The 20926-nt window shown below is 41.7% G+C and overlaps 1 protein-coding gene across 1 annotated transcript in view; it reads left to right on the top strand.

The window, feature by feature from the left end:
- The first annotated feature begins 11817 nt into the window (after positions 1 to 11817).
- The window catches only part of DDX1 (DEAD-box helicase 1), a 34550-nt gene continuing 25441 nt past the window's right edge, over positions 11818 to 20926 (top strand). Inside the window, exons 1-6 of the mRNA XM_036115615.2 lie at positions 11818 to 11976; positions 14603 to 14654; positions 14952 to 15015; positions 16158 to 16187; positions 16798 to 16894; positions 18648 to 18695. Of these exons, the coding sequence (XP_035971508.1) occupies positions 11961 to 11976; positions 14603 to 14654; positions 14952 to 15015; positions 16158 to 16187; positions 16798 to 16894; positions 18648 to 18695 (307 nt within the window). The 5' untranslated portion in view covers positions 11818 to 11960. The remainder of the gene's footprint in view (positions 11977 to 14602; positions 14655 to 14951; positions 15016 to 16157; positions 16188 to 16797; positions 16895 to 18647; positions 18696 to 20926) is intronic.

The following is a 20926-nucleotide window of genomic DNA, read 5'->3' on the forward strand; positions in this document are numbered from 1 at the left end:
TGGATAGCCCATTTATGAGCTATATTTTTTCCTACAGTTGTATTGAAATTATGGTCAAGTCCAGTTTATCCTTGAGTTTCTGCTAATGGAAACCTACAATGGGAATATTAACCAACAGAACAAGGATTCAATGAAGCCGATGAGGAATTAATAATGTGTTTGGTAGAGCAAAGTACTAACTTTTTAGAAGCTATTACAGAGGATCGGACACCCTCTACAAAGCTAAATTAAACACCAAGGATTAAGAACCATTTGAGGTAGAATTATTAAACGTCTTCCAATTTTAATGATGTTACCTCTTCAGTGGAATTTCATGCAGTGAATTGTTTCCTGGTGAAGTCCTTATCATTTTAGGTTTCTCTTTAGATAAAAATGTATACTCAGTGTTAAACTCTCAAAGTTTTTTAAGTTTAAATTGTTATATTCTGATACAGACATGAGATTAATGATTTTAAAAGAAGCTTTCCAACCTAATTAAGTCCTAAAGAAATTAACCAAAAGAAAAATTAAAGGCATTTAAGGGGAGACACAAATCTTTACCAAAGTTAGGTCACCGAGGAAGAAAACAGTATGTTAAAGTCAAATATACTGATATGCTAGGAATTGCTCTGGAATTGACATTGAACCTAAGAGGTAAAACTCAATAGTTTTTCAGTGAATGCACATTTATAGAATGGCATTTCTTCTACCCCAGTGGATCTTGACTTGTACAATCTTCCAATTCCTTCTCTGCCTCTGGCATAGACTCTAGATTCTGAAAAACTTCCTTTTGAATAACAGCTGTTACTGACTAGTTCTACTATTGCTTTGCACAAATTATTTAATCTATCTGTGCCTTGGTTTCCTAACTAAAGTAGGAAGACCTAAAGTAAGGCATTGTTCTGACAAAAATTCTGACCAAACTCCAGATGTTCTCCTCGAGTCGCACGTTCTTCTGACTGAGCCAGCCACGTGCCTCCTCTGAGTCTTCCTCTTGGGTCTATTAAAACATGTAGATTCTCTGGGACACCTGGGTGGCTCAGTCGGTTAAGTGGCTGCCTTAGGCCCGGGTCGTGATCCCAGGGTCCTGGGATCGAGTCCCACATCGGGCTCCTTGCTCAGCAGGGAGCCTGCTTCTCCCTCTCCCACTCCCCCTGCTTGTGTTCCCTCTCTCACTGTCTCGCTCTGTCAAATAAATAAATAAAATCTTTAAAAAAATAAAAATAAAACATGTAGATTCTCAGCACAAATGATATTGTCCACCCCCTTCTCCCACCACTAAAAAGCTTAAACATTAAAAAAATTTTCTAACACCTCAAGATACATTCCTAAGATGGTCCCAGTGTCCCCCTTACCCCAATGTGCCTGTTTGAAAAAGCTAGAACTGTTTGTTCTAGCCAACACCTGGCATAGGCCCCTGACCACCCATTCTCATTCCCTAAAATGAATTTACAATGGTGAATCCTCCCTCTGTCCCTTTGAGGTGTATATATATATATATTTCCTGCAACTCAGGAGTGTCTTTCCCAAGGACCTGAAAGCTTTCCTTTGAAATGTAATCCTCAGGAAGGACAGGGCCTCTGTGTTGGAAGTCTCTGTGTAAGGATAGAATCCTAACTTCCATAATTGCCAGCTAACACAGATGGCCTAAAATGCATTTACACTGACCAACTCTTTGTAATTTTTCACTTCCCTGACTTTGCTTAACCTTCCACCGGTTCCCTTCCCTATTCCCTGATTTTCTTTTTAAAATGTTCAGCCAAGCCTGTATAAATCAAAGTTTACTTAGTTCATTCTGCACTTTCTTTAATGCAACAATGTATTACTGATTAAAACCTGTCCTTACCACTTTAACCAGTGTCTGGCTCGTTTTATCTTTGACAATTCAAGAAGTGAGAAAAAAAAATGTTTTAAATACAATAAGATATAAAATAAAATAAATAAAATAATATAGTAGACATCTAAGAATAAAGCCATGAACTCAACATGACCAAGTAGATAAGCTCTAAAAAAAAAATCAGTTCTAAAATCATCTCACTACATATGTGGTCCAGGGATGCCCACATCCATCAAAACGTGTTTAAGTGCACATTTCTGGACTCCATTTCAGATGGGAGCAATCAAAATTGCTGATGGCGAGACCGAGGAATCTGCAGTTGAAAGAGCTCCCCAGAGTAATTCTGATCTACTTGAGTTTAAAGATCAGTGGCCTAATCAAGTATAAATGTGCAGGTGAAAAATTTCTTCTAAACAAGCAGGTAGGGCATAGTACTTATTCTGTTGGCCTTAGCACTTATTAGGTCAGATTTCTCAAATAAAAATTAGGAGTGGAGGGTGGGGAGGGAAAAGAGCAGGTATGGAATTCTGCCCTTTTCTCATCAGAACCCACATAAATAGGAAAGAAGTCTAGGCCAAAGGACCGCAAGTCTTCCAGTCCTTCCATGGGGGGATATAGTCCCTTGAATGGATGCAGGAAGCTTATATGTCCCCTGTTCTTGAATCTGCATTGGGTCTGTGCATGATTGCTCTTACATCTGAGCCTAGACTTAAGGCTTAGCAGCTTCTGTTTCCTCCCTCTTAGATTCCTGAGCTGCCAAGAAGGCCGGGCTATGCTATGGGAGAGAGAGGCCCAGTGGAGAGGCCAAAGGGAGGTGACTGGCAGCATCCAAAAGAAATAGAGTTGTTTGCCAACCTGCTGCCTTGCCTTTAATCTTTTTTCTCAACTGATGCTAACACCATTCACCCAGTTATCCCCACTAGAAACTCAGGAGTAGTACCAATGCCTTTCCTCCTCTCTCATTTATCCCACTTTCTCTACCTGCCACGCTGCCCCCAGTCAAATCCAACACTGCCAGTTTAATGATATTGCTCTTACCTGTCGCTTCCTGTCTGACATTCTTTCATGGTCCTGGTTCAAGTTTCAGTTACTTCTTATGTGTGTTACTGGGATAACCTGGTAGTGGTGCTCTACAAATACATTCTTCACAAGACCCCCAGAAAGAGTTATAGAAAATGAAAATCTGATCATATCACTGCCTTGCTTGCTTTAAATCTGCTTCACCCACAACAGTGGTTCTCAAACTGTTGTCCCCAGACCAGCAGCATCAGCATCAGCATCACCTGGGAACTTGTGAGAAATGCCAATGAGAGGTCTACTAACCCCAGACCTACAGAATCAGAAACTCTGGGGAGGAGGGCCCCACGTCTGCATTTTAGCAAGCCCTCCAGGAGATTCTGAGGCACACTGAGGGTTGGGAAACACTGACTTACCAGATTAAACCAATTTTCTTCATCTGACAGACATAGTCCTCCCTGATCTAATCCGGGTCCAACTGCTGTAGCCTTATTTGTATCCATTGGATGATTTGAACTTGACATCTGAAGAATGGAGAAATGTTTGTTATGTTCAGGTGTAGGAGCTCATCTCCAAAAATGCCCACCAACAATTCCAGCCTCATTTTATCCATGCTCTTGTGTAGCTCCCTCCACAGGGAAGAGGGCTTGTCCATGTAACCAGTAGGATATTGTGGCAACAATGGTATGAGACACGGGGCAGGGAAATATGGAATGTGTAGTGGAAGAAAGTGGCTGTAAATAATAGCTATGACTAGGGGCGCCTGGGTGGCTCAGTCTGAAGTGTCTGTGTTCGGCTCAGGTCGTGATCCCAGGGTCCTGGGATCCAGCCCCGCATCAGGCTCCCTGCTCAGCAGGAAGCCTGCTTCTCCCTCTCCCACTCCCCCTGCTTGTGTTCCCTCTCTCGCTGTGTCTCTCTCTGTCAAAAAAATAAATAAAATCTTTTAAAAAAAAATAGCTATGACCATGTGACCAGTTTCAGAAATGTCACTACAATTGTCATGAGTATTTCTTCCCTATTTTGTTATGAATGTGTGTGTGTTACACATACACGCTAAGCAAATATATTTCCTTTCCTCTATTATCCCTTTATCATGTAACATAAGATGTATTTATTTTATGTCCTAGTATTTAAGTATTGTTAACTTAACATAATGGTATTCAAATGAGAAGATACCAAGAAGAGTAAACATCATGCAAGGACTTTGCATCCTCATCTGGGGAAAGGGTTAGTGAGTTTTCAGTTGTACACAGGACAGTTCTATCATGTTAGCTGGGAGTGTGACCTTGTCATTGTCTTTGTTTGGAGATTAAGTATAGTTTAAGAAGATACACATGGGGGCCAAGTTGACAAGGGGTGAATTTGCGGTGCTTAATTTTATACATCAACTTGTCTGGGTAACATTGGGCCTCATTCAATCAGTGGAAGGCCTTGACAGAACACAAGGCTGACCTCCCACAAGGAAGAGGAAATTTTGCCAGCAGACAGCCTTCAGACCTGAACTGCATTATCAGCAGTTCCTGGTTCTCCAGTCTGATAACCCATCGTATAGATTTTGAACTTACCAGCCTCTGTAATTGCGTGAGTTAATTTCTTAAGTCTCTTTCTTTATATATATATATATATGTATATATATACATACATATATATGTATATATATATATATATATACACATACACATACATATGTATGTATATATATACATCCTTTTGGTTCTGTTCTCTGGAGAACTCTAATACATGGCCACACAAATTTATACCCTGTCCCACATGTTTTTCTTGTAATAAAGTGTTACCACTCATGTTTCAAGTGGTAATATCTAGAATCCCCTTGAACCTGGACAGATCTTTATAAATGCCTCAATTCATAGAATAGGGAGGAAGGGATACTGCTTGACTTCAGAAGCTTGGTCATTAAAGATGACCTGGTCCTTGGGATGCTGCCTTTGGAATATAAACATTATGTTGTGAGGGAGTCCAAGTCACATGGAGAGGCCAAGTTGGTCAACAGCCCCAGCCAGGGTGTCGATGACATGAGAGCATCAATGACATCATGGGAGTGAAGGAACCTTCGAATGATTCCAATGCCTAGGCTTTGAGTCTTTCAGTTGAAATGATAGGTATTGAGGAACAGAGGTAAGTCATTCCTGCTGTGCTCTGCAAAGGTTCCTCACCCATAAAATCTATGGGCATAGTAAATGGATATTTTATGCCACTACATTTTGGGGTAATTTGTTATGCAGCCAAAGTACCTGGAACATCACTATTCAGAGCTATACTTAAAGCAGCCACCATGAATTCCCAGTCTTATTATTGTAATATCATAGGAACCTATGACCAGGTAGTATAAATTTCCTTATTCACAATTATTTTCTCCAGGCATTTTGAAGAATTCTTGGCCATCTTTCTTATTGCCCCTGCTGCTGCTGCTGCTTCTTTTTTTTTTAATATAGCACGTTGTCTTGTTTCAGCCAGCTTTAAATAAAAATCACAGACCTTGTTAACAAGAAAACCTGTGATCAGTTTCACAGACAGGAAGGGGGTGCCGGGAAGCAAGGACACCAGGAGGGAGGCTGAAAAAGCAAGCCTGAAGCCTGTGTGCAGATGCAAAATGGCTCTCTTCTGTGGGTAATGGAACTCAGGGGTCCTGGCAGATTCCGGGCAGCTGGATTCAGAACATTTTTCTGGTGCACAGTCTGTTCTTAAACACCCACAACCTCCAGGCCATGTTCTCTTGCTCAGGCTCCAAGTGTCATGCCATCTCCCCAAGAGCCATCAGCATCACTCACAGGGGCTGATGAGCACTCAAGATGGCGGGCGTGGGAGAGAGAGTGGCATTCATTGCCTGCCGGCCAGTTAGCACCCAACCATAAATCCTGTCCCTGCCTGGCTAGCTTATAATGAGACCGACACTGTTAGTGAGATCTCTTTTTCTGTTTTACAGTCCCTCTGGAACTCATCTGGGTTGTCCTTTGTCTCCCTCTCCCCGTATATCTGGAGTGATGGACTTTATAGCCACTTCTTCAGGGGATAGAGAATTATAGATCTCTGGATTTATGTCTGTTTGCCAGGCCCTCTCTGGTCCCTGCACCATAAGGTGAATGCTGGGGCAGCGAGAATGATGTTGCATTCTAATAGATCTGGACCAGCTTCTGACAGCTTATTTTGACCAAAGCATAAAATTCAATGATTGTTGCTCAGCTTAGAAGCTATAGGAAATTCAGAGGGAAAAAAGAGGATGTTTAAACGTGAACCTCCCCGTCTCCAAACTGCTTTCTGAGTAAGGCAAATGGAGAAAAACAGGGTAAGCTAAGGCCAGCAAATTTAATAACAACAATGGCTGATCTGGAAGGAACACGATTTGTCCCAGATGATGCTGTATGAAAATACTGTTTCCTGATTTTGAGGGATTACCACCTGCTACTTGAATAGATCAGGGGTCTGTTATGAAAGCGAGGGGGTGTGGTCGCCAGCCTCTAAGACGGCCCCCAAATGATCCTTATCTACTGGCACTGACACCTCTTTGTATTTCCATGCTGAACACGACTTTGTGACCAATAAAGCACTGCAGAAGTGACTGTGTGATTCTGATGGCTAGCCCATGAAAGATATCACACACTCTATCTTGTTCTGTAGGACCACTTGTTCTGGTGGCAAGGGAGCGGGGTTTGGGGGTGGGGCACCAGCAGCCATACCCTGAGAACATTCAAGCAGCCAAGGAAGAGGTCTATGTGGAGAAGAGAAGCCTCCTGCTAACAGCCACACAGTCATGAGAGCGAGCTACCTTTACAAACTGAGCCTCCCTCCCCAGCCTCAGATGATTGCAATCCCCACCAGCAGACTGACTACAATAACAAGAATGACTGTCAGCAGAAGTGCCCGGCCAGGCTGCTCCTGAATTTCTGTTCTAGAGAAACTGTGAGTGATAATAAACGGTTACTGTTTTAAGTCCCTAGATTGTGGGGCAACTTGTTTTGTAGCAAGAGATACCTAATGGGGATATATCAATTAGGGTTAGATTTGGCTGTGTGGGACAAAGAGCCCAAAACAAGTAAGATAGCTGTTTATTTCTCTCCCATGTAAGAAATCTCGAGTCACAGTTTTGGCTAGTGTGGTGCTGCTTACTAGGGACTCAAGCTACTTCTCCCTTTTTGTTCTGCCATCCTCAATATATGGCTCTCTTCTCATGGTTCAGTATGGCTGCTCAAACTCTAGCCATCATGTCCACAGTCCAGCCAACAGGAAGGAAGAAGAGCAAGAAGAATATATCACCTCTCTTAAGGAGCCTTTTCTGTGTATGCCATTGGCCAGAACACAGGCATATGGCTGTGGAGGCTGGGGAGTCCTTATTCTGGGCAGCCATACGTCCAACTAAGAGTCAGAAATTTAAGGAAAAAGAGAAATAAATATCAGGGCAAACTAGCAGTATTTGCTAGCTGGGGATTGGCATCAAACAGGATTTGCTGCTAGGTGCTAGCTTAGCTGAATCTCAGTAACAACCAGGAGTTTGCTGAGAAGATAGGGGTGGTTATACTTTATATGTCTGTACACTCTTTGCCAATCCCTGCCTCAAAAGATTGAGTCTGTTTTCCCTTTTTATGAATCTGGGCTGGCCACATGATTTGTGTTAATCAACAGAATGTGACAAAAGTGACAGTTACTACTTCCCAGGCTGATTTAAGAAATATGCAGCATCTGCTTTCTATCTTTAGAACACATCCTCTTGGAGCCCAGCTACCGCGTGGGAAGTCTGTCTTCCCGGGACGAGTTTTGCTGTGAGAAGATCCAAGCTGGCCTGTGGAGAGAGGGAGACCATGTATGGGAGCACTGTGGCACCCACACAGCAGAGAAGTCTTCTCAGACCTTCCAGCCCAGCCAGATGCCTGCTGAAGGCAGCTCACAGAATCATAAGCAAAGACATTGGTTATTGTATTCATTTTGGAATGGATGTTACACAGCAAGAGATAACTGAAACTAAAAACGAAAGGCTATGCTAGAGAGAGGAAGCAGCATAAGAAAATACACAGCTGTAAGAGGCAATCTGGTGTACGTAAGGAATCCTACATCATTTAATTTGCTGGAGGGTGAAATGGTCCTAAGTCATCATCTGGAAGTAAACAGGAGGCTGGGTATGGAGGGTCTGGTGTGTGCCATACTAAGGAGGGTGGGTTCAGGAGCCTTACCAACTATGAACTGTATCAAAGGGAAGGGGGTTTCCTATTGGAAGGTTGGCCACATGAGGTTTACTGATAGCAGGATTCAGGATCTGGAGCCAAGTACTCTAGAGTCCTCTCTTCTCCTAACCTGTGGATGGGAGGGCAGACTCCCTGGGCAGCATTGGAGGAGGCAGAAGCTTGTGGTTTCATGTACGGAATGATGGGTAGGTTTGTATCATATGAAGAAGGACTTGGGTTTGTATCACGAAGATAGCGCATTTTCTGATCAACTTCTTTTACATTAAGACAACTTTTTCTCCCTTACTGCTTCCATCGTCTTGGGGGTTGGATCCTTAGGAACTAGGCAGCTTGCTTTATCTTTATCAAGAACCAGATTGAAATCTGAGGAGGGGGTTGGGTGTCAATCAAAAGGTCAAAGTAAACAACCTGATTTGACTTCTATTTCCTAGGCTGGATTCAGGGTCACTGTATATGACACATTTCGTTCTTATTTTTGGTTGTGAGGAAATGACCAGGTATTCAAGGACTGTTTTTGATGGTGCCTTCACGACCCAGGCCAAAAATGTCTCCTCCTTAGAGACACAACTGGTTGCTTATTGCTCTATTCTAGATCATTTGAAAAGATATCACACACATTTTCTGAATGACGCATTACACCAAATCCATACCGATGAATGTTTCATCTCCATTCTTTTCTGTACCTATTGGCAATGTGTTAGGTTGCAAGCAAGAGAGAATTATCAGTGGCTTAAGTACATAAGGCATTCTCAAACCACAAGAGATCTAGAGGTAGCCAGACCTGGGCTGGCAACTTGGATTACCATTGTCATCAAGGATCCAACCTCCTCCTATTTTGTTTCAATAGCCATAGCATGAAGCTTTCATCTGCATGACGCATTGCTGTCTTTCCACGCACCATGTCCAGGTCCCAGGAGGAAGAAGAGCACATGCCAGTCAGGTCTTTATCTTTTAAAAAGTCCCTACATGGGACTTCCATTTACATCTCTCCAGGCGGAACCGGGGCTCATGGCTATCCCTCTCTACAGGGGGGCCGGCAAAGGTGATTAGTTTTTTCTTTTCTTTTCTTTCTCCCAATCTGTATAATAGAGAAGATCAAGGAGGAAGGGGACTGTGTGTGGCTTTTGGGTGGCCAGTCGACAGAGTCCTTCACTGGACTCCTTCTCTTTACACTGTCCTGGGTTTCTGAAGGGCATATTTCCCAGGCCTGTCTTAGTAGTTGCAAAATCAACCATAGGTTCTTGAAAATACACAGCACAGTCTTTCTGGGTACATGGATTATGTACTAAAATTCCACCACAACATGATTATTGGGGTTCAAAAGACCCAAGTACATAAAATGTGGGGTTCTATGTGAGGTTCTAGAAATAAATGTGGGGGGAAAGTCCCAGCTAGTAGTTTTAAATCCAGTGCAAACTCTACCAAGGCTCAGCTGCAGTTTGGCGCCACCTGCTGGTGGCTGTCATCCCACCTAAAGACCTAGGAGTGGCTGGTTTTCTGGGATTCTAGGACTTTCCCTGGTAGTAGGCCTCCACGTTATCAGCTTGTTCTGGGAAGAGTAGACCAGCAGCATACTGGACTGGGGGCACTCATCCTCTGTCTCTTGGTTTAGTGAAGGAATTGCCTGCCATTTCTTTGCCTGGCCTTGTCCTTACCTGCCAAAGTGGGTAGCCAATCACATTTTATCCCAGTTCACATTGTTCAGGGTATTACCACACCCCCACACACCGCCCCACACTGATATTTATTAAAGTAGTATATTAAATGAGCTAAACCTGATAGAGCATAAGCAGAAAACATCATTCCTTCCCTTCAAACCCTCTCTACGGGCTATTTCTTTCCCTGACCTAGATAGAGCCTCTGGCAACTTCCAAAGCTTTTCTGGTTACTCTCACATAATGAAAAGTGGTCTGGTTTCTTCCATCACAATGAGAGCCTCATTTCTTTAATTAAATGAGCAAGTCCAGTGTAATGATCAAACTTCACAACTTGAACCAAAATTGTAGCTTCCTCCCTCCCCGGGTTGGCAATGGGGTGGAGTGTGTGGTCAGTCTCTGCTCTCCCCTCTCCCATTAGCTGTTGTTTCTGGTGTCTGGAGAGAGAAAAAGTCATGTGTGCTGGGGGAGATACCTACCTTCATCTGGCTGTTGCCATGTAATCTGATTCTGGGGCTCTCTGGTTCAGTCATGTGCAAGGTTGATTCTCGGAGGGGGTACTTTCTGTGGGTATCTTGGAGATTCTTTTGTTGGTATCTTCCCGGTGCAACTCACTTGAGGCAGGTGATACTGCTTCTCTGCTTAGAAGGTAGGAATTCAACAGGGCTCTTTGGGAGCCTGCCTGCTGTGTCACTTAGCTTCTCCAGGCAGCTCTTTGGAGCACATTTCCTTTGAAGATAGCTTCAAGTCCATTCCCACAGGTCCAGGGAGCCCTTGGGGGAAAGGTCACACGTGTCCCCCCACAGGTGTTGGAAACGTGCCCTGCTCCCACAGCAGCCTTGTCCTTCCCTTTGTCTCTGCCTGCCACAGCTTCTCACAGCATGTCTAATGCTTCCCAAAGCCCAGAGATCAAAAATTCTCTGAGTAGTCCCCTAGAAAACACTTTGTCTTGAGAGAGAAAAATGCCATAGGATGTCAACAACTCTCTTCAGAGAAATCTCTTTTTCTTATACTTTCAATCCATTCACACATTTAAGGTGGGGATTGGCTAAAGGCAAATCCTGCCTGGTATGTGATCTCATGTCTGTCTTTAGAATGTGGCATCTATTCAGAATTGCTACATTGCATAACTCTCAGGGGTATCATTTGTAGAAATATATATAAAATGTGTGAGGTTATAGAATATAATGTAAGTGGTGCCCCCTGGAGGTGTGAAGCTCCAGGGCCGAACGGAATGTACCGTCCTTGGCTTTTGGAGCTTCAGGCGAATCCTGTTACACGTAACAGTAACACAGCTAACACATACCATCACCATGCGCTATGCTTTACCTATTTTGTTGAATCTTCGTAACAATCCTATCAGGCAGGTACTATTATTCATGGGTATTTTACGGAGGAGTAAACGGAAGCCCAGACTTGTTAAGGTTACACAGGTTACTCAGGAAGTGGGGGTCCTGCAGTTGTACTTCTAACTCGGTCCACGCATCTTGCCTGAGGGGTTCACTTTCCTTCGTGTCATCCCGGGGCAGCCTAAAGATGGTACAGCACGCACCCTGCAGTGATGCGCACAAGGCTCAGACGCCACGCTGCCTCGTAGTAACTGTGTGTGGCTGTAGAGGAGTTAAACTTTCCTGAATCTTCGGTCCTCATCTAAAAATACTAACACTACCTGACAGGAGGTGTGGGTAGGATTAAACATTCATTTACTCTTCCTCTCACTCTGCAAAGAGAAAGGAGTCAAAAAGGCACGGCAGTCAAACAACCTTGGATTGCTCAGTACATCAGACCCCGTGTCGGGGAGGTGGGGAGACCCAAATCAAAAGCCTTAAGTGAATGTCTTGGGTGCTCATCTTCAGAGGCTGGGGGTGCTCAGAGAGGCTGCGGAGAGGGCCATGTTTTAGTATCAGATCATCCTGGGCCACTGTGTGCCCCTCATCACATAACGTCTGGTTCCTCACGTGTGGAAAAGTGGTCCTGGTGACACGTGGCACGCTCTAAGTAAACGGAAACCATTAGCACGGCTAATGATGATGACGGGTGCCTGCGGAAGGCGGGGTCCCTGCGGAAGGCGAGGTCCAGCTGAACCTGGGCAACGCGCGGCGCGCTCCAGGGCGGGCCTTTTCTTCGGCCGGAACGGTTCTCCCGGGGCTGGGGTCCTGCCCGGACTCGGAAAGCCGCAGACCGAGGGCCGGAAGCGCGCGCTGCCACTGCGAAGCGTGTCCGTGCGGAGGGAGGGAGTGAGAGCGAGCGAGCGGAGCCGCGCACGACCGGGCGAAGATGGCGGCCTTTTCTGGTGCGTCTTTGGAGCGGGGCGGGGGCTGCGGGCGGCTCCATCCGCGCCCCGGTGCTGGGGCAGCCCTCGGGGAGCCATGGGACGGGGGCGGACAGGTGCGGCGCGGCCCGGGAGGGAGCTGTCCGCAGCGGTCTCGGAACTGCGGGGAGACCCCTCGCGGGGGCCGGGCCGGTGCGCCTCGGTGTTGGCGAGTGCCTTTTTCTCTAGGGGCTGGCCGGGCGCCCCCTGCTCCCCCTCGTCTTCCTGCCCGGACGTTGGCTGGCCTGCCCGCCCGCCCGGGGACCCGCGGCCGCGGAAACGATGCGGCGGCGGAGCGCTAGGCCTCCTGCCCGTTCGACGTGGCAGCGGTGCTCGGGGACCCTTTTCTGCGCGCGCCTGGGGCTCGGCCCGGCCGACGGGCGGCGGCGCGTGGGCAGGGCTCAGCCGGACGTGACCGTCCTGCCTCTGTCAGTCTTTCCAAGCCTTTCTGGAACGAAAAGCGCCAGGCACACGTCTACTATTTATTTGTTGTTAAACGCTGTGATAGCAGCATTAACGTTAAATATTGAAGCACGTTCGTCCGCATACACACTCGCGCAGCATACGTTTTGAAAGCTCATCTGTTCTTTATTTGCTGTATGATCCCCTCCTTTATTCCAAACAGTAATTCGAGGTGGCATATTTAACCCCAGAGTTGTGATTTTTCCCTCTTCTCTGTCATCCTTTTTACATCCATAATTTTACGAAGCTTCCATAAACGTTATACATACTAAAGGTGGTGGATTTATGTAACCGTAAATGTATCAAGTTAGGCCTGATATCGTTTAATGTTCTGAACCTATTAAGATGACTTCTGATATAACACAGTACTGTGCTTCCTTCAGTTTACTCCTGTAAGAACGTTAGGAATTCCACATCCTTAAGTCACCAGAGAGGATTTCTGGTTAGTGTTAGTTGCATCTCCTAAATGGAGGCGAGGCGGCGTCCACTTAGAGTGGTAGCTGGTTTTCTTTCCCCGGCTCTCCTACAACAAGATTTTAGAGCCTGAGATGTTAGAGCAGTTCCAGATTGTCATTTTATAGGTTTGCTTCTTTGGGAGTCAGGCACAAATTTCAAGAATGTTAGAGTCTGTGATAGGAAATAAAGACGTGGAATCACAGAGCATGAATATTCCTGTTTTTCCCTTAAATAGTGAAGTGTTCTATTTAGAGAAAACATGGTTCCAAAGCAAACATGCAGAGAACACGACTAGGATGGAACAAGACGTCTAGAATTTGCTGAAAGCAGTCTGGTCGCTGCGCGCAGTATCCCATTTCACAGGCAACTTGAGCTCGCAGTAGAGACTGCAGCATATTTAAGACCATCACTCCCCTTTTTTCAAGCACTTAGATTGTAGAGAGAGAATATAGCTGGACTCTAATGGGAGCAATTCTTAGAAAGGTCTGCTTGGATATACAGCTTCAGATCTTGATTAGTTTTTTGATCTGTGGATTTTCCTGGGGAGATTTAGAGGTAGGAGAACTTTTTTTGAAAACGATTTTCATACTTACCCATATAGTTAATATTTATATTAACTAGTTGACTATGTACTAAAGTTTTAGTGTTGTACCTATTATGTTAATTGCTAGTATGATTCTTCTCACATGCAAAGAAAGCTGTTTTTCCGGTGCATATATTCAATGTGTAGATTTGTGCCTTTTCACAAATAATTATAAGAAATAAAAAATTTCCAAATTGGTTATCTCTGGGGCTTAGGAATGTTTGAGTGTTGTTAATTTTTGAATAGAAATATGTATTTTTGTAGTAATAATAAAAGCTTCATTTTGTAAATGCAGACTTAAAAATTACTTATTTGGAAAGCAGGTCTACACAATCCAACTAACTACATGTGTAACTACCCTCTACAGTTCATTTGAGAAATGACAAAAATGACAAAATACAATCAGAAATAACCAAATCTATTAATTTAGGACTGGCTTCAAAGTGCATTATTTAAATATCTGAACAATTAAGAACAGTAGTTCTTCAGCTGTGACTTCCAGTTACTCAAGTTTTCACTCGGCCCCTCCCTTTTTAGTTAGCCAGAGTTTGATTGATTATGGTTGCCAATAAGTGTGGGCCTCTCTCTCCACTTGGCTGTCCACTTTTCTCAGATCGCTGAGGCTAATCACATGGTCCGCAAATAGTCAAGGCACATGACTTCCACATTATTTCTGTATAAAACAACCAAGATGTTGGTTGAGAAACCTCTCTCCAACTCTGGCGGATTTTTCACCAGTCATAGGAAGGAAGCACTCACTGGTGGCTACTGTGTATCGAGTGACGACTGTGTCAGATGTATTACGTGTTACCAACTGTAATCTTCCTGTAGCCCTGCAAGGCAGGTCACGTTAGTGTGATTTTGTGTGGAGAAAATAGGTTTATAGCTTCGTAAGCTCTGGAGCTCGCTTAAGGTCGCTTTGCTGGTGAGGGTTTGTATTTTAACTCAAGTCTGTTAACTATACTCTTTTAATGGTGCCATAGTCTGGAGGTACTAAATAGCAACTATGCTCCAAAGCCTTTTCCCTTTTCTTTCAACAGTAATTTTAAAAGCAGTATTATTTAAGTTTAATATGTTCAGTTTTTTAAAGTGAATTTTTATTTTCAGAGATGGGTGTTATGCCTGAGATTGCTCAAGCTGTGGAAGAGATGGATTGGCTGTAAGTACACAAAGCTTAAATGTACCTGTGACAACAATGTTCAGTAATTTAAACAGTGGCTAGTCAACTTACAAAATATTTTTGAGTCTAGTTGAGTAACTAAAATTCAGTTTTTCTTAAGATTCTCTTAAATTATAGAAAGCTTCCTTTTTAAACTTTGATTTATTTTTAACTGGAAAAGATCGGTGCTATTTACCAAATAAAGTTCTCTTTTAGGTTTATAGTTTAACATAACTTATTTAGCATAGGTGCTTCTCTTTTTACTAACTAAAATTCTTCAAAATATGGTTCTTTTAGTCTCCCAACTGATATCCAGGCTGAATCTATCCCACTGATCCTAGGAGGCGGTGATGTACTTATGGTATGTTTACATTTGGGGAGGTGTTTGGGAGCTGAGGACACACATTCTGGGGCTGTTTGTGACCCACTTGAAGAGCTCCATAGGCTTAGAAATGTTATTTTCACCAAATTACTTTTATTCACAAACATTTAGGATACACATACTGTATTCAAAGTAATGAGGCAGAAGTTGTGCGGAACACAAAGGTGAATAAGATGCAGTCTTTACCCTTGAGAAGCTTAAATCCAGTAGCATAGTAAGACAGATACACAGATAAATGTCTGTCATACAAGGGGCTGTACTTGGGGGAAGTATATTTTGGACAAAGGAAAGATGAAAGAGAAATGCGCTATACGTAGAGAATGTATCAACAACAACAGTGAGTAGGAGAATGCAGGATATGATCCCAGAATAATTCAATTAGATGGTAGCATGAAATGTATGTGTGTGTGGGGGGAGGTGTATAACTTGAGATAAGATGGGAAGTATATAGTGGGTCAGATTATTTGGGCTCTTTCTCAAGTGTCATGTTAAAGAATTGGTATTTGTTGGAGGGGGGAATCATGGGAAATTTTTAAAAAATTTATTTAGAGAGAGAGAATGCCTGCACGAGCCGGGAGTGGGGGAGGAGCAGAGGGAAAGGGAGAGAGAATCTTAAGCAGACTCCCCCAAGACTGGAGTCCGATGTAGGGGTCCATCCCACAACCCTGAGATCATGACCTGAGCCAAAACAAGGAGTTGGACACTTAACCGACTGAGCCGCCTCAGGTATCCTGGGATCACTGGAAATTTTTAACTGGGGATGTGTTATGTCGTTAGAACTGTGTATTTATGAAGACTGATTTGGTAGCAGTTTGTAGTACAGCTCAGAGATTAGATGCTGCTGGGATCCTTCTGTAGTAATCTAGGTTAGAACGATGAGGGCTTGGATTTGAATGGTAGCAATGGGAAAGGAAAGGGGAAAGCAGATTCTTGAGGGATGGGGGAGAAGTGACAAGATTGGCAGTAGTCACAGTTGACTGAAGAAACCTGAGGAATCTAGAGGCACTGTGAAAATTACAGTAGCCAGTCAAGTCTTAAAGATTTCTCCATGCTGTCATGTTAATTTGACTTTTTTAATTGACAACCTAAATTGTAAACTCAACTATTTTTTTCCCACTTAGGCTGCGGAAACAGGAAGTGGAAAAACTGGTGTAAGTAAGAAACTTAAATTGACTTACTTTGTAAGAGTTGATTTTTACAGCAAGTTTGAACAGTAGTTTTTACTTTGAATAGTTAATAAAACAACCTTTTCCAAAATGTAAGGAATTGATTGCTTGCCACTGAGAATGATATTTTAGTTGCCAGCTAATTCTGAAATAAGATGTGCAAGAGTATAGGTTTAAGACTAGTACAGTTTTAAACTGATCTTGGATAAAGAGTTGTAGTATCTTTAGTATTTATATTTATTTCTGAATTTTAATGCAATGGCTCTAGTAATAAAGAGGCTGCACATAGAGGTGGCTCTCCTGTTGGCCTGGACCAGGGAAGCAGTTTGTCAGACTGGACAGTATTTTTCCTCTTTGAGATTGTTCTGAAGGTCCCCATTGTTTATGGTTTTGGGTTATCAGCTGCCTCCTGGTTCCTTCATTTAATCAACTCTCTTGTTATCTTGCTGGTATTTTGAGTTTGGGCAAATGAAATTAGAGTAGCAATCTGGAATATGTAATTATTTAATGTGCATGTGTAACTTTTGTAACACTGACTGTTAAACTGTCATTAATATCTGAATACTCATGTAGAGAACTATTGTTTCTTTGATAGGCTTTCAGTATTCCAGTTATCCAGATAGTTTATGAAACTCTGAAAGACCAACAGGAAGGCAAAAAAGGAAAAACAACAATTAAAACTGGTGCTTCAGGTAAGTTTTGCATATTAATATTTTCCTTTTGTGTAAAAATAGTAATTCTCATTCCTGGCATTGACAGATGGGAGGTGAGAGTGTGCGTTTTTACTGTCAATATTTGGGGGATAGGGCTGTTGGCATTGGGTGCCCTGGAAATCAGGGATGCTAAATGCCATTTACAGCATAAACAGTGAAATATTGTCCCTCCTAAAATACTAATAGTGCTTTCTTTGAGAAAACACTGGCATTTTGGAAATTATATTTAGTTATTTTAATGTTTTTCTTAATACCTTTTACGTTTAGTATTAAAGATAAATTGGTACAATGTTTTACAAAAGTATTAAGGATTTTATGAAAAATTGATGGAATAAAAGTCCATGATGGTGGGAAATACTGCCTTCCACAGGGAAAGGAGGCATGCATTGTTTTTCCCTTAAGATAAGAAAGGAGTCCAGGAAGTTAAAATGTAAAGTGTAAATTTTAAAGTGCGTTATGTTTAGTCCTATTTACATGGAGATTGATCCTTTACTAGGATTTTCAGTCCTGTCTATGCCATGGATAATCTTAACATCAATTTCCTCATCTGTAAATTGTGTTGCTTTCATTAAATGGTTCTGAATCCCGTTCTACCTTGAGTAATCTATGGTTTTGTTATATTTTGACAAAATTTGTTCTGTATTTTAAGTCACATTTGTTTCATGATACAAAACGGGATTGTGACAAAATAGCAAGCTTAAGTGGAATGAACTTGGCATATCAACATTTTTCTTCTCAGTAATTTGAAAGTAACAATGTTGGATCGTTCATAGAATGAACTCATTTGTAAATAAATTGTGAGATAATGGATATGAACTCTTTAGACTATTGGCCTATTCAAAAATAGTTTTAGAACTTGTAACAACTATAAACCATCACTTATGAGAGATGGTGATAAAAGAGAATATTTCCAGAGGAGGATAACCAGAATGGTAGTAGTTTAAGAAACAAGCACAAAAGAGATGACATAATTGTAAAATCATTGAAGGGATCTGGAGAGAAAATAACTGTTCTAGAAAGGACCAGGACTAATTAGAAATAATCTAATGAAGATTTCTGTTTAAGTACTTACTAGTAATTAGATGGAGCCCACAATGAGAGAGAGAACCTCAAGAGTAAGTTACTTCGCCATCAGAGTGTTTAAGCAGATGGTAGATATCATTTGACCACAAGTAATCTAGAAAAGATTTCTACCTTGGGCAGGAAATTAGGCCTGAAAACATATAGAGTTCTTTAGCTATTACAATTCTTTGGTTATCCGTAGACTATTAAGATGTTTTAAAAAAGGAAAATGCTGGTTCTATGCAAGTGAGAAGGGAAAAAAATTGTGACTTTTGAATGTGATATTGACTTATTTAAAGGACTTGCTTTTTTTTAAAAATGATGATTAACTAGATCCTGATATGTTGGTCATTTATTTCAACGTGTTTAGTTACCAAGGCTTCATTTTATCAGTGCCTTCATAGTTACGACAGAGATCAGCTCCATCTCTTACCAAGTGCAGTGAAGCAAGTGAGGAGAAAAGGCTTTAGCCCATAAGGCAGTGATTATTGCCTTTCACTTTCAATTTTGCCTTTAATAAAAAGAGCAAAACGTTTACTTGTATATTCCAAATAATTTGTAAAATCGTATTAAATCTAGAGGAATTAAGGTATCATATAAAATATAAAATATATTTTTTAGAGAATGTTTTTAATTTCGTATGATTGTGTGTGACTTATTTTAATTTTAGTGCTCAACAAATGGCAAATGAACCCATATGATAGAGGATCTGCTTTTGGTAAGTGGATAGATTTTAGCAGCTTATTTGTAAGAAATTTGTTTTTTTAATAATACCTGAGAATACCAAGAAAATTATGAAAAAGAATAGTAAATGAAGATTTAATTTACCAGATACTAGAATATAGTCACTACGTTTAAGTAGTTTAGTAGTGACATAGGAATAGTCAAGTAAGTCATTGGAATATAATGGAAATATGCTGCAGTATATATGATAAGTTAATATGCAGAAAACAACATTTCAGTGGGAAAAAGGATGATTTATTCAGTAAGGGCGCTGGCATAATTGATGCTCCATCTGGAGCAATGTAAAATTAACTTATAATTAGAAACAAATTCTACATGTACTTAGGATTTAAATATACATATATGTATAATTTTTATTTTTTTTAAAGATTTTATTTATTAAAGAGTGAGAGAGAGTGAGAGAGCACAAGCAGGGGGAGGGTTGAAGGAGAAGGAGAAGCAGACTCACTGCTGAGCGGGGAGCCCAACATGGGGCTCGATCCCAGACCCTGGGATCATGACCTGAGCCGAAGGCAGATGCTTAACCGACTGAGCTACCCAGGTGCCCATATATTTTTATGGGTATTTTTTTGGTATATTTTATGGGTATTTTTGGTATATTTTATGGGTATTTTTATGGGTATATAATTTAAATATAGAAAACTACATATACAGTTTTGAGGTGGGGGAGTTTTCCTAACCCAAAGAGGAAACTTGGGAATTGTAAAAGATAAGAGGTTTATTTGTATACAATTAAAAAAAATACGTGGGAAAGATACCACAGAAAAAAGTCAACCGAAAAAAAATAGAGAACACTTGCAATGTTGATGAAATATAAAGAATACTTATAAACTGGTGAGTGGTTCTTGCATAGATAGCAGATTAAGCTACTTATGAAAGTGGGCAGAGGGTACGAATAGGCAGTTCACAGAAGAGCAAATCCAAAAATAACGTTCAAAACATTCAAAAATAACATTTATAGATAGTAGGGAAATGGGAATTAAAGTTACAGTGAGATATTTTTTTATACCCATTTATTGGTAAGAATTGAATAGAGTGATAACCAACCTAACAAATTATTGCCTTTCTGGAAGGCAGTTTAGCATTACCGATTAAAATAAAAATATGTATTTATTTCTGGAAGGTCTAGCCCATTAGAATAAATGTGTCAGTATATAAGGATATACATACAAAGCTGTTTCATACAGCATTATTTGTAATGGTAAAAACTGACAACAAAATGAATGTTATTGCTAAGAGATTGGTTAACACAGATTAGGGTGTATCTGAGGACTACCGTGTAGCCATTACAGAGAATGAATCAGAACTACAGTGTTGACTTGGAGAAATTTTCACCAGGTGTTGGTGAGTAAGAAAAGCAGGATGCAAAGAAATTGAGAATGGGCATGAGGAATCATGCCCCAACGAGCCAAAAACATCCAAATTGCTGCTCTCCACCATATGACCTCTAATTTATATAAAGTTTATGTCTGTATACGTGCATAAAGAATTTTAAATATAAGAATTTTAAGGATTTGCCATTGCTTGGAGAACCTTTTAAAAAGTTCAAAGTTTTGGGGCACCTGGGTGGCTCAGTTGTTAAGTGTCTGCCTTTGGCTCAGGTCGTGGTCCCAGGGTCCTGGGATCAGGCCCCACATCGGGCTCCCTGCTCGGCGGGAAGCCTGCGTCTCCCTCCCCCACTCTCCCTGCTTGTATTCCCTCTCTCACTGTGTGTCTCTCTGCCAAATAAATAAATAAAATCTTCAAAAAAAACAAAAGTTCAAAGTTTTACAGAATGTAGTACCCATATGAGTAAGAATTTATACTTTGAATAAATTAATTTCTGGTGATGTGTGATGAGATGCTTTTCTTGAAAGTTTGTTTTACATTCAGGTGCTGAATATGGGTTGCAAGCCTGAGCCAGGACAGAAGTTATAGTTTCTTCCCAGTACCGACAAAAGCCATAAGCTTTCCTTAGAGTCAGTAAGCTCTAATAAGCACTGTGACTGACCGTGAGGTAGAATATAGAACATGATTTTTTAGCGTCCTAATATTAGCAAATAACAATGACAGGTTTGTTTATTTGTGCTTTTTCCTGCTTTCTCTTAATGGATCTGGATCCATGGATTGGGGAAGAAGCCAGAGACAAGCCAGAGATACTTCCTGTTTTCCTTTTAGTGTAGTATTTGCTTAAGCTCTAATTTAAGCATGAAATCAGCAACAGGT

Source organism: Halichoerus grypus, chromosome 10 (genome assembly GCF_964656455.1).
Source record: "Halichoerus grypus chromosome 10, mHalGry1.hap1.1, whole genome shotgun sequence".
NCBI classification, from domain to species: domain Eukaryota; kingdom Metazoa; phylum Chordata; class Mammalia; order Carnivora; family Phocidae; genus Halichoerus; species Halichoerus grypus.